Source organism: Pecten maximus, chromosome 4 (assembly GCF_902652985.1).
Source record: "Pecten maximus chromosome 4, xPecMax1.1, whole genome shotgun sequence".
Taxonomy (NCBI): domain Eukaryota; kingdom Metazoa; phylum Mollusca; class Bivalvia; order Pectinida; family Pectinidae; genus Pecten; species Pecten maximus.
In genome coordinates this window covers 280,199-296,441 of record NC_047018.1, presented here as the reverse complement: position 1 = coordinate 296,441, position 16,243 = coordinate 280,199, and the positions used below count along the sequence as shown (strand labels likewise).

The 16,243-nt window shown below is 36.3% G+C and overlaps 1 protein-coding gene across 1 annotated transcript in view; it reads left to right on the top strand.

The window, feature by feature from the left end:
- Positions 1-16,243, top strand: part of LOC117324897 (kynurenine/alpha-aminoadipate aminotransferase, mitochondrial-like) — a 35,806-nt gene that overhangs the window by 8,186 nt on the left and 11,377 nt on the right. Inside the window, exons 6-9 of the mRNA XM_033880726.1 lie at positions 1,642-1,716; positions 3,485-3,760; positions 6,970-7,052; positions 8,649-8,745. Of these exons, the coding sequence (XP_033736617.1) occupies positions 1,642-1,716; positions 3,485-3,760; positions 6,970-7,052; positions 8,649-8,745 (531 nt within the window). The remainder of the gene's footprint in view (positions 1-1,641; positions 1,717-3,484; positions 3,761-6,969; positions 7,053-8,648; positions 8,746-16,243) is intronic.

The following is a 16,243-nucleotide window of genomic DNA, read 5'->3' as shown; positions in this document are numbered from 1 at the left end:
TAGGTCCTGTATACAAGGACAGGACAGTCTCTGTAAGGTAGGTCCTGTATACAAGGATAGGACGGTCTCTGTAAGGTAGGTCCTGTATACAAGGACAGGACGGTCTCTGTAAGGTAGGTCCTGTATACAAGGACAGGACGGTCTCTGTAAGGTAGGTCCCGTATACAAGGACAGGACGGTCTCTGTAAGGTAGGTCCTGTATACAAGGACAGGATGGTCTCTGTAAGGTAGGTTTTGTATACAAGACCAGGACGGTCTCTGTAAGGTAGGTCCTGTATACAAGGACAGGACGGTCTCTGTAAGGTAGGTCCTGTATACAAGGACAGGACAGTCTCTGTATGGTGGGTCCTGTATACAAGGACAGGACGGTCTCTGTAAGGTAGGTCCTGTATACAAGGACAGGACGGTCTCTGTAAGGTAGGTCCTGTATACAAGGACAGGATGGTCTCTGTAAGGTAGGTCCTGTATACAAGGACAGGACAGTCTCTGTAAGGTAGGTCCTGTATACAAGACCAGGATGGTCTCTGTAAGGTAGGTCCTGTATACAAGGACAGGACGGTCTCTGTAAGGTAGGTCCTGTATACAAGGACAGGATGGTCTCTGTAAGGTAGGTCCTGTATACAAGGACCAGGACAGGTCTCTGTATGGTGGGTCCTGTATACAAGGACAGGATGGTCTCTGTAAGGTAGGTCCTGTATACAAGGACAGGACGGTCTCTGTAAGGTAGGTCCTGTATACAAGGACAGGACGGTCTCTGTAAGGTAGGTCCTGTATACAAGGACAGGACAGTCTCTGTAAGGTAGGTCCTGTATACAAGGACAGGACGGTCTCTGTAAGGTAAGTCCTGTATACAAGACCAGGATGGTCTCTGTAAGGTAGGTCCTGTATACAAGACCAGGATGGTCTCTGTAAGGTAGGTCCTGTATACAAGGACAGGACGGTCTCTGTAAGGTAGGTCCTGTATACAAGGACAGGACGGTCACTGTAAGGTAGGTCCTGTATACAAGGACAGGACGGTCACTGTAAGGTAGGTCCTGTATACAAGGACAGGACGGTCTCTGTAAGGTAGGTCCTGTATACAAGGACAGGATGGTCTCTGTAAGGTAGGTCCTGTATACAAGGACAGGACGGTCTCTGTAAGGTAGGTCCTGTATACAAGGACAGGATGGTCTCTGTAAGGTAGGTTTTGTATACAAGACCAGGATGGTCTCTGTAAGGTAGGTCCTGTATACAAGGACAGGACAGTCTCTGTATGGTGGGTCCTGTATACAAGGACAGGACGGTCTCTGTAAGGTAGGTCCTGTATACAAGGACAGGACGGTCTCTGTAAGGTAGGTCCTGTATACAAGGACAGGATGGTCTCTGTAAGGTAGGTCCTGTATACAAGGACAGGACAGTCTCTGTAAGGTAGGTCCTGTATATAGGACCAGGATGGTCTCTGTAAGGTATATATATCGAAGAATGATTAGTTTTCATTATCTTATGAAAACAAAATATTTTTGAGCCTTTATCTGTCAAAATAGGATAGTATGTGATTGAAGGATGGATGTCAGAGTATCATTCTTGGCAGTATCATATTGAAAGAAAGGTCATTTTCAAGATTAATGCCAACTTATTTAAGTTTATTTTGTTATTTTTCAGGCGTTTGAAGCTTTCGTGTCTCCCGGTGATAATGTTCTGTTAGAACATCCTGTCTATCCTGGTTCTCTAGCCGCGGTGAGTTCTTGTTTTTCAATAACTTAAGTGTATTAAAGTAAATATTCCACTTCAATTAACACACAGCTCTGATGTACATGTACTTGTATTTAAAATAGATAGTTTATTTGGCAAACATATTACACTACCCAGATGAATGAGTGATAGACTGAAGTGAAATTGTCGTCATGATGATGTGGAATAACTTTTACCACATCAATCGATAAAATATAAATTTGATTCACAAATTATTTCAGTAATATATCAGTCCAGTCATAGTAATTTTGAGCCCACCTGGCCTGAAGGGCCACTAAGCTTATGCCATGGCACAGGTCCGTTGTCTGTAGTCCATCAACATTTGTTGAATGGATTTTGATAAAATTTGGTCTAAAGCATTATTGGCCAAAGGAGATCTAATATCATATAAAGGGAGGGTGTGGCCCTCTTGGGGCCAGAGGGGTAGTGCCCAATAGGGGAAATTGAGGTAAATCCTTTAAATCGCTACGAGTTTTGAACACCTGAATGGAATTTGATGAAATTTGGTCTACAGCATTATTCTCAAAGGGGATCAAATGTTGTTTAAAATGAGGATGTGGCTCCATTGGGGCCTGAGAAAAGTGGAAATATCTTTTTTTTAAACTTAAAAACATGAAAATCCTCATTTTTCTTGAAGAATGACAGGATTTGGTCCACCTTTTTAGCTCACCTTGTCCAAAGGACCAGTGAGCTTATTTCAAGGTGCGTCTTCGGTCATCTGTCAATCGTCAAATCGTCGTCCGTCTGTTGTCCATTGATTGAATTCATTTAAATCCCTACTAGTCCTGAACGCCTGAATGGATTTTGATGAAATTTGGTATGAGGCATTATTGGGCAAATGAGATAAAAACGTCGTATAAACAGAGGGTGTGGCTCCCCTGGGGCCGGAGGGGCACTGCCCAATAGGGGATACTAAGGTAAATCCCTACTAGTCCTGAATGCCTGAATGGGTTTTGATGAAATTTGGTTTGGAGCATAATTGGGCAGAGGAGATCTGATGTATAAACAAAGGGTGTGGCTCCCTTTGGGCCCGAGGTGTTGGGGACCAATAGGGGAAATAGAGGTACATGTAAATCATTTAAATCCCTACTTATCCTGAACAACTTAATTCATTTTGATGAAATTTGGTCTGGAGCATTATAAGCAACATGAGATCTAATGTTGTATAAATGAAGGAAGTGGAACTCATGGGACAGGAGAAAAGGGGCCCAATAAGGGAAATACAGCAAAAAAACTTTTAAATCCTTTTTCACAAATAACAGAATTTGGTTTTACCTGTTTTTTGAACCATTGTTGGAAGAGGCAGTTCAAAAGAAGGAAAACATTTGAAATATATCTTAGAGTATTTTGCCATAATTACTGAAATATCCAGATGAGTGATGCAGGCCCTCAGGGCCTCTTGTTTATTATTTGGAGATGTAGGTAAAAATGAAAATAATTGTTATGTAACGGTATTTTGCCAAGATTACTTAAATATCCTGATGAGTGATGCAGGCCCTCTGGGCCTCTTGTTTAAATCATTGTTTGGAGATGCAGCTAAAATACGAAAATAATTGTTATGCAACAGTATTTTGCCGTGATTACTTAAATATCCAGTTGAGCGATGCGGGCCATCTGGGTCTCGTGTTTAACTGTGCCAAGATGAGGCTGAAAATTAATGAAACGGATATCCCTGAATATGATATATATGCTATCTGTAGGAGAAACTGAATGATGATGATAGCTAATTACAGCATATGCTATATCATTTAAGGCTCAGCCACTGGGCTGTAACCTGATCCCAGTCCAGTCAGATGGAGATGGTATTGTCCCAGACGACCTCCGTAAGACTCTGTCCCACTGGAGTCCTGCAGATGTCAAGGACCCTGAAAGTGACATTCCTAAGGTGCTGTATTGTATCCCAAATGGAGGGAACCCCACAGGATCTGGTCTGACCCTGAAGAGGAAACAGGAAATCTACTCGATAGCCCAGCAGTACAACCTCATCATATTGGAAGATGACCCATATTTTTACATACAGTTTACCAGGGTAAGTGTGATCATTACCAGGTAATATGTCACCTACAGGACAGTTTACCAGGGTTAGTGTGGTCATTAGCAGGTAATATGTCACCTACAGACAGTTTACCAGGGTAAGTGTGGTCATTACCAGGTAATATGTCACCTACATACAGTTTACCAGGGTTAGTGTGGTCATTACCAGGTAATATGTCACCTACAGACAGTTTACCAGGGTTAGTGTGGTCATTGGCAGGTAATATGTCACCTACAGACAGTTTACCAGGGTTAGTGTGGTCATTACCAGGTAATATGTCACCTACAGACAGTTTACCAGGGTTAGTGTGGTCATTGGCAGGTAATATGTCACCTACAGACAGTTTACCAGGGTTAGTGTGGTCATTACCAGGTAATATGTCACCTACAGACAGTTTACCAGGGTTAGTGTGGTCATTACCAGGTAATATGTCAACTACAGACAGTTTACCAGGGTTAGTGTGGTCATTACCAGGTAATATGTCAACTACAGACAGTTTACCAGGGTTAGTGTGGTCATTACCAGGTAATATGTCAACTACAGACAGTTTACCAGGGTTAGTGTGGTCATTACCAGGTAATATGTCAACTACAGACAGTTTACCAGGATTAGTGTGGTCATTGGCAGGTAATATGTCAACTACAGACAGTTTACCAGGGTTAGTGTGGTCATTACCAGGTAATATGTCAACTACAGACAGTTTACCAGGGTTAGTGTGATCATTGGCAGGTAATATGTCAACTACATACAGTTTACCAGGGTTAGTGTGGTCATTACCAGGTAATATGTCAACTACAGACAGTTTACCAGGGCTAGTGTGGTCATTACCAGGTAATATGTCAACTACAGACAGTTTACCAGGGTTAGTGTGGTCATTACCAGGTAATATGTCACCTACAGACAGTTTACCAGGGTAAGTGTGATCATTGGCAGGTAATATGTCAACTACAGACAGTTTACCAGGGTTAGTGTGGTCATTACCAGGTAATATGTCACCTACATACAGTTTACCAGGATTAGTGTGGTCATTGGCAGGTAATATGTCACCTACATACAGTTTACCAGGGTTAGTGTGGTCATTACCAGGTAATATGTCACCTACATACAGTTTACCAGGGTTAGTGTGGTCATTGGCAGGTAATATGTCACCTACATACAGTTTACCAGGGTTAGTGTGATCATTGGCAGGTAATATGTCACCTACATACAGTTTACCAGGGTTAGTGTGATCATTGGCAGGTAATATGTCACCTACATACAGTTTACCAGGATTAGTGTGGTCATTGGCAGGTAATATGTCACCTACAGACAGTTTACCAGGGTTAGTGTGGTCATTACCAGGTAATATGTCACCTACATACAGTTTACCAGGGTTAGTGTGGTCATTACCAGGTAATATGTCACCTACATACAGTTTACCAGGGTTAGTGTGGTCATTACCAGGTAATATGTCAACTACATACAGTTTACCAGGGTTAGTGTGATCATTGGCAGGTAATATGTCACCTACATACAGTTTACCAGGGTTAGTGTGGTCATTACCAGGTAATATGTCACCTACATACAGTTTACCAGGGTTAGTGTGGTCATTACCAGGTAATATGTCAACTACATACAGTTTACCAGGGTTAGTGTGGTCATTACCAGGTAATATGTCAACTACAGACAGTTTACCAGGGTTAGTGTGGTCATTACCAGGTAATATGTCAACTACATACAGTTTACCAGGGTTAGTGTGGTCATTACCAGGTAATATGTCACCTACAGACAGTTTACCAGGGTTAGTGTAGTCATTGGCAGGTAATACATGTATGTCAACTACAGACAATTTACCAGGGTTAGTGTGGTCATTGGCAGGTAATATGTCAACTGCAGACAGTTTACCAGGGTTAGTGTGGTCATTACCAGGTAATATGTCACCTACATACAGTTTACCAGGGTTAGTGTGGTCATTGCCAGGTAATATGTCAACTACAGACAGTTTACCAGGGTTAGTGTGGTCATTACCAGGTAATATGTCAACTACAGACAGTTTACCAGGGTTAGTGTGGTCATTGCCAGGTAATATGTCAACTACAGGCAGTTTACCAGGGTTAGTGTGGTCATTACCAGGTAATATGTCACCTACAGACAGTTTACCAGGGTTAGTGTGATCATTACCAGGTAATATGTCAACTACAGACAGTTTACCAGGGTTAGTGTGGTCATTACCAGGTAATATGTCAACTACAGACAGTTTACCAGGGTTAGTGTGGTCATTGCCAGGTAATGTGTCAACTACATACAGTTTACCAGGGTTAGTGTGGTCATTACCAGGTAATATGTCAACTACATACAGTTTACCAGGGTTAGTGTGGTCATTACCAGGTAATATGTCAACTACAGACAGTTTACCAGGGTTAGTGTGGTCATTACCAGGTAATGTGTCACCTACATACAGTTTACCAGGGTTAGTGTGGTCATTACCAGGTAATATGTCAACTACAGACAGTTTACCAGGGTTAGTGTGGTCATTACCAGGTAATATGTCAACTACAGACAGTTTACCAGGGTTAGTGTGGTCATTGGCAGGTAATATGTCAACTACAGACAGTTTACCAGGGTTAGTGTGGTCATTGCCAGGTAATATGTCAACTACAGACAGTTTACCAGGGTTAGTGTGGTCATTACCAGGTAATGTGTCACCTACATACAGTTTACCAGGGTTAGTGTGGTCATTACCAGGTAATATGTCAACTACAGACAGTTTACCAGGGTTAGTGTGGTCATTACCAGGTAATATGTCAACTACAGACAAGTTCTGGTCTGTCATCAGGTCTAGACATCATGTTAAAAATTCCACCAAGTCATCTTGGGTTTTGTTTGGAGATGGTAGGCCTGTTCGTACCTTGTCTCAGAACTGAAGCTATCAAGCAGATCAAAAGGCGATCTTCAGCTTTTTGATGTTGTTATTCCCCAATTGGAAATGGATTTGTTAAAACAAAACTGCCATCTTTGTATTTGAATTTTGTGAATTCTCTGCAGCTGTCTAACAGAGGTGGTAAGATGACCTTAATTCCTAACAGTACTTATATAGCAGAAAACAAAATGGTCACCGTAATATATTTGACTAATTTTCAAGTTCTAATGAATGTTTTGTAATCAAAATTGGTACAAATGTTCCTCAATGGATTTCTAGTGTTTATTTCTTTTTTTTCACTTAGCCATTTGTTCCAAGCTTCCTATCTCTGGATGTCGATGGAAGAGTTTTACGATTTGACTCCTTGTCTAAACTCCTGTCCTCAGGGTAAGTAATTGCTGGTAAAAAACACCTATAATATGGGTACATTATTGGCTGTGAGTGAATTCCTTTCCTGTACATAACTTTTCAAGATGGCGGTCGAAGATGTTCACAGATGGTAATAAGTTGTGCTTTTTTAGCTACAAAATAACTTATTTATCAAAATAATCTGACTGAGACAGACACAAAGTCTTACTCAGAAGTAGTTAATTTATGTTACTACATTGATGTGATGCTGCTTAGTTAATAACTGTGAATCTTTCACAAGGGGTGGAGAACTGTAAAACTTGGCAGCAAGGCATGACACTGTGAGTTTCTGGCCATAATGAAAGATCTAAACAGCCTAAGGTTTATCATTATGGCCCCACCATGAAATGGAGGGTATGGGGGGGGGGGGGGGGGGGGGGGGGGGGGGGGGCATATAGTGTTACCCATGTCCGTCCTATCACGTCCTGTCACGTCGTGTCACGTCCTGTCCCGTCCCCCATTCCGATGTAACAAGCTTATCAATTGTGAGTAAACTTCTGGCATTTTTGTGTTTCGGGGTATTGAGTAGCAGCAGAGACCTTTATGTCTGACAGACATCTAGTTATTATCAGACATCTAGTTATTATCAGACATCTAGTTATTATCAGACATCTAGTTATTATCAGACATCTAGTTATTATTATCAGACATCTAGTTATTATCAGACATCTAGTTATTTATCAGACATCTAGTTATTATCAGACATCTAGTTATTTATCAGACATCTAGTTGTTATCAGACATCTAGTTATTATCAGACATCTAGTTATTATCAGAAAGGTTCCCTGATGACATCTGCTTTTAACTCATATTCACTCACAGCCTTACAATATTTACAAACACATAGAAAAATGATTTTGTTTACGTTACTGATTGGTTTCCAAAATTTGTAGCAAGACTTTGTGAAGGAGAGAATAGTGTAAAAGTAGAGAGTATCTGTCACCTTACTAGCTCAGATTAGTGGGAATTTCCCTTTAGCCTTGTGCTAGGATATTTGCCTTGAGAGCAAAAAGTCCGAAGCCGGGCACATGCAGGGTATTTTTCATTGCTCCTCATATTACACATCATATTGGTTAAAAGCGGGTGTTATCAAGCAGTGTTTCTGACATTAAAGATAAATATTAGGCTGCTTTGTAGCTTTAAGTACTACCTTCTGTGATCAGGATGGCCCATCATCTTGAAAAGGCTGTTCCCTAACGGGTACACAACAGTGGTATAGCTGCATTATCTAAATCAATGGGGAAGGGGAGGCAATCAATGGGGAAGGGGAGGCAATCAATGGGGAAGGGGAGGCAACTCTCTATTTTACACATGCTGAGGATACTGTCAGGTTAATTTTGATTCCTGAATACACTTGGACACACAAACCATCTTTCCAGACCTGACTCACTGTCAGCTTTGAATAGAATTGTAATACTGATACATGGAAGTATCAAATAATATCTGTGAATCCTTCCTGATGTAAGGTTAGGATTTGAACTGATGTTTGACTACTAATTATAACCATTCCATTCAGCCATAAAATTTGATCATGTTTTAAAAAGGTTATTCTGGATATACCTGTATGTTGTTGCAGAATGCGGATAGGTTTTGTTACGGGGCCGAAGCCAGTAGTTGATCGTTTAACATACCATTTGATGTGTTCCTCCATGCAAGCCAGTGGTCTCTCTCAGGTAAAAGAAAATAACCTTTTCTCACAGAATTTTACAGGCCTGCATGATGACAAAATAAGTAATGACTTTTTAGATAAACTATATATATATAAATGTTATTTAACATTCATGTATTTCAATGGCCTTAACCCAATTCAAAAAAGTTAGAAATTAATTTGTGAATCTTTTTCTCAAGTTTTAAAAGACCCTTTGCACTCATCTTTGGCCGATAGGTTTTTGTTATGAATTGATTTATAATTCATCATATAAAGGACCTTAATCTGTTTTCAAAGTCACAGGGGTCAGATATGTTACACAGTTTAATGATCTTCTTTACAAGTTCCTGAAGACCCAAATGAATAATTTAAAAAAAAAAAGAAGAAAATTTCGAATAGGTAATGTTGATTGAGTGCTGTAAAGATTTAGCAATCTTGCTTATTTTCAAGGTCACCATTGTGAAATATAAAATGTGATCACTTAAATACGCTATGGATAAAAAAAACATGCTTTACATCACGCTTCACATTGCTACATGTAATGGGTTTCTTCAGTGGTAATATTTAATTCAACAATAACACCAATACAGCTAATTTTGGGTATTTCAATATCAATCTGTTAGAAATATTGTATACCATTCACTAAACATCACAATACTGTACATTTGTATACCATTCACTAAACATCACAATACTGTATACCATTCACTAAACATCACAATACTGTATACCATTCACTAAACATCACAATACTGTATACCATTCACTAAACATCACAATACTGTATACCATTCACTAAACATCACAATACTGTACACCATTCACTAAACATCACAATATTGTATACAATTCACTAAACATCACAATACTGTATACCATTCACTAAACATCACAATACTGTATACCATTCACTAAACATCACAATACTGTATACCATTCACTAAACATCACAATACTGTACACCATTCACTAAACATCACAATACTGTACACCATTCCCTAAACATCACAATACTGTATACCATTCCCTAAACATCACCATACTGTATACCATTCACTAAACATTACCATACTGTATACCATTCACTAAACATTACCATACTGTATACCATTCACTAAACATCACAATACTGTATACCATTCACTAAACATCACAATACTGTATACCATTCACTAAACATCACAATACTGTATACCATTCACTAAACATCACAATACTGTATATCATTCACTAAACATCACAAAAAGAAATATTGTATACCATTCCCTAAACATCACAATACTGTATACCATTCACTTAACATCAAAATACTGTATACCATTCACTAAACATCACAATACTGTATACCATTCACTTAACATCACAATACTGTATACCATTCACTAAACATCATAATATTGTATATCATTCCCTAAACATCACAATACTGTATATCATTCACTAAACATCACAATACTGTATACCATTCCCTAAACATCACAATACTGTATACCATTCACTAAACATCACAATACTGTATACCATTCCCTAAACATCACAATATTGTATACCATTCACTAAACATCACAATACTGTATACCATTCCCTAAACATCACAATACTGTATACCATTCACTAAACATCACAATACTGTATACCATTCCCTAAACATCACAATATTGTATACCATTCACTAAACATCACAATACTGTATACCATTCCCTAAACATCACAATACTGTATACCATTCACTAAACATCACAATACTGTATACCATTCCCTAAACATCACAATATTGTATACCATTCACTAAACATCACAATACTGTATACCATTCCCTAAACATCACAATACTGTATACCATTCACTAAACATCACAATACTGTATACCATTCCCTAAACATCACAATACTGTATACCGTTCACTAAACATCACAATACTGTATACCATTCACTTAACATCATAATACTGTATACCATTCACTAAACATCACAATATTGCATACCATTCCCTAAACATCACAATATTGTATACCATTCACTAAACATCACAATACTGTATACTATTCCCTAAACATCACAATATTGTATACCATTCACTAAACATCACAATACTGTATACCATTCACTAAACATCATAATACTGTATACTTTTCACTAAACATCACAATACTGTACACCATTCACTAAACATCACAATACTGTATACCATTCACTAAACATCACAATATTGTATATCATTCACTTAACATCACAATACTGTATACCATTCACTAAACATCACAATATTGTATACCATTCACTAAACATCACAATAGTGTATACCATTCACGAAACATCACACTATTGTATACCATTCACTAAACATCACAATACTGTATACCATTCACTAATCATCACAATACTGTACACCATTCACTAAACATCACAATACTGTATACCATTCCCTAAACATCGCAATACTGTATACCATTCACTAAACATCACAATACTGTATACCATTCCCTAAACATCACAATAGTGTATACCATTCCCTAAACATCACAATATTGTATACCATTCACTAAACATCACAATATTGTATACCATTCACTTAACATCACAATATTGTATACTATTCACTAAACCTTATAATACTGTATACCATTCACTAAACATCACAATACTGTATACCACTCACTAAACCTTATAATACTGTATACCATTCACTAAACATCACAATATTGTATACCATTCACTTAACATCACAATACTGTATACCATTCACTAAACATCACAATACTGTATACCATTCACTAAACATCACAATATTGTATACCATTCACTAAACATCACAATACTGTATACCATTCACTAAACATCACAATACTGTATACCATTCACTTAACATCACAATATTGTATACCATTCACTAAACATCACAATACTGTATACCATTCACTAAACATCACAATACTGTATACCATTCACTAATCATCACAATACTGTACACCATTCACTAAACATCACAATACTGTATACCATTCCCTAAACATCGCAATACTGTATACCATTCACTAAACATCACAATACTGTATACCATTCCCTAAACATCACAATAGTGTATACCATTCCCTAAACATCACAATATTGTATACCATTCACTAAACATCACAATATTGTATACCATTCACTTAACATCACAATATTGTATACCATTCACTAAACCTTATAATACTGTATACCATTCACTAAACATCACAATACTGTATACCACTCACTAAACCTTATAATACTGTATACCATTCACTAAACATCACAATATTGTATACCATTCACTTAACATCACAATACTGTATACCATTCACTAAACATCACAATACTGTATACCATTCACTAAACATCACAATATTGTATACCATTCACTAAACATCACAATACTGTATACCATTCACTAAACATCACAATACTGTATACCATTCACTTAACATCACAATACTGTATACCATTCACTAAACATCACAATACTGTATACCATTCACTAACATCACAATATTGTATACCATTCACTAAACATCACAATACTGTATACCATTCACTAAACATCACAATATTGTATACCATTCACTAACATCACAATACTGTATACCATTCACTAAACATCACAATATTGTATACCATTCCCTAAACATCACAATACTGTATACCATTCACTAAACATCACAATACTATATACCATTCACTAAACATCACAATATTGTATACCATTCCCTAAACATCACAATACTGTATACCATTCACTAAACATCACAATATTGTATACCATTCACTAAACATCACAATACTGTATACCATTCACTTAAACATCACAATATTGTATACCATTCACTAAACATCACAATACTGTATACCTATTCCCTAAACATCACAATATTGTATACCATTCCCTAAACATCACAATACTGTATACCATTCACTAAACATCATAATACTGTATACCATTCACTAAACATCACAATACTGTATACCATTCACTTAACATCACAATATTGTATACCATTCACTAAACATCACAATAGTGTATACCATTCACTTAACATCACAATATTGTATACCATTCACTAAACATCACAATACTGTATACCATTCACTAAACATCACAATATTGTATACCATTCACTTAACATCACAATATTGTATACCATTCACTAAACATCACAATACTGTATACTATTCCCTAAACATCACAATATTGTATACCATTCCCTAAACATCACAATACTGTATACCATTCACTAAACATCATAATACTGTATACCATTCCGTAAACATCACAATACTGTATACCATTCACTTAACATCACAATACTGTATACCATTCACTAAACATCACAATATTGTATACCATTCACCAATTAACATCACAATACTGTTTACCATTCCCTAAACATCACAATACTGTATACCATTCACTAAACATCACACTATTGTAAACCATTCCCTAAACATCACAATACTGTATACCATTCCCTAAACATCACAATACTGTATACCATTCCCTAAACATCACAATACTGTATACCATTCCCTAAACATCACAATACTGTATACCATTCCCTAAACATCACAATACTGTATACCATTCACTAAACATCACAATACTGTATACCATTCCCTAAACATCACAATAGTGTATACCATTCCCTAAACATCACAATATTGTATACCATTCACTAAACATCACAATATTGTATACCATTCACTTAACATCACAATATTGTATACCATTCACTAAACCTTATAATACTGTATACCATTCACTAAACATCACAATACTGTATACCACTCACTAAACCTTATAATACTGTATACCATTCACTAAACATCACAATATTGTATACCATTCACTTAACATCACAATACTGTATACCATTCACTAAACATCACAATACTGTATACCATTCACTAAACATCACAATATTGTATACCATTCACTAAACATCACAATACTGTATACCATTCACTAAACATCACAATACTGTATACCATTCACTTAACATCACAATATTGTATACCATTCACTAAACATCACAATACTGTATACCATTCACTAAACATCACAATACTGTATACCATTCACTTAACATCACAATACTGTATACCATTCACTAAACATCACAATATTGTATACCATTCCCTAAACATCACAATACTGTATACCATTCACTAAACATCACAATATTGTATACCATTCACTAAACATCACAATACTGTATACCATTCACTTAACATCACAATATTGTATACCATTCACTAAACATCACAATACTGTATACTATTCCCTAAACATCACAATATTGTATACCATTCCCTAAACATCACAATACTGTATACCATTCACTAAACATCATAATACTGTATACCATTCACTAAACATCACAATACTGTATACCATTCACTAAACATCACAATATTGTATACCATTCACTAAACATCACAATAGTGTATACCATTCACTTAACATCACAATATTGTATACCATTCACTAAACATCACAATACTGTATACCATTCACTAAACATCACAATATTGTATACCATTCACTTAACATCACAATATTGTATACCATTCACTAAACATCACAATACTGTATACTATTCCCTAAACATCACAATATTGTATACCATTCCCTAAACATCACAATACTGTATACCATTCACTAAACATCATAATACTGTATACCATTCCGTAAACATCACAATACTGTATACCATTCACTTAACATCACAATACTGTATACCATTCACTAAACATCACAATATTGTATACCATTCACCAATTAACATCACAATACTGTTTACCATTCCCTAAACATCACAATACTGTATACCATTCACTAAACATCACACTATTGTAAACCATTCCCTAAACATCACAATACTGTATACCATTCCCTAAACATCACAATACTGTATACCATTCCCTAAACATCACAATACTGTATACCATTCCCTAAACATCACAATACTGTATACCATTCCCTAAACATCACAATACTGTATACCATTCACTAAACATCACAATACTGTATACCATTCCCTAAACATCACAATAGTGTATACCATTCCCTAAACATCACAATATTGTATACCATTCACTAAACATCACAATATTGTATACCATTCACTTAACATCACAATATTGTATACCATTCACTAAACCTTATAATACTGTATACCATTCACTAAACATCACAATACTGTATACCACTCACTAAACCTTATAATACTGTATACCATTCACTAAACATCACAATATTGTATACCATTCACTTAACATCACAATACTGTATACCATTCACTAAACATCACAATACTGTATACCATTCACTAAACATCACAATATTGTATACCATTCACTAAACATCACAATACTGTATACCATTCACTAAACATCACAATACTGTATACCATTCACTTAACATCACAATATTGTATACCATTCACTAAACATCACAATACTGTATACCATTCACTAAACATCACAATACTGTATACCATTCACTTAACATCACAATACTGTATACCATTCACTAAACATCACAATATTGTATACCATTCCCTAAACATCACAATACTGTATACCATTCACTAAACATCACAATATTGTATACCATTCACTAAACATCACAATACTGTATACCATTCACTTAACATCACAATATTGTATACCATTCACTAAACATCACAATACTGTATACTATTCCCTAAACATCACAATATTGTATACCATTCCCTAAACATCACAATACTGTATACCATTCACTAAACATCATAATACTGTATACCATTCACTAAACATCACAATACTGTATACCATTCACTAAACATCACAATATTGTATACCATTCACTAAACATCACAATAGTGTATACCATTCACTTAACATCACAATATTGTATACCATTCACTAAACATCACAATACTGTATACCATTCACTAAACATCACAATATTGTATACCATTCACTTAACATCACAATATTGTATACCATTCACTAAACATCACAATACTGTATACTATTCCCTAAACATCACAATATTGTATACCATTCCCTAAACATCACAATACTGTATACCATTCACTAAACATCATAATACTGTATACCATTCCGTAAACATCACAATACTGTATACCATTCACTTAACATCACAATACTGTATACCATTCACTAAACATCACAATATTGTATACCATTCACCAATTAACATCACAATACTGTTTACCATTCCCTAAACATCACAATACTGTATACCATTCACTAAACATCACACTATTGTAAACCATTCCCTAAACATCGCAATACTGTATTCCATTCCCTAAACATCACAATACTGTATACCATTCCCTAAACATCACAATACTGTATACCATTCCCTAAACATCACAATACTGTATACCATTCCCTAAACATCACAATACTGTATACCATTCACTAAACATCACAATACTGTATACCATTCACCAAACATCACAATACTGTATACTATTCCCTAGACATCACAA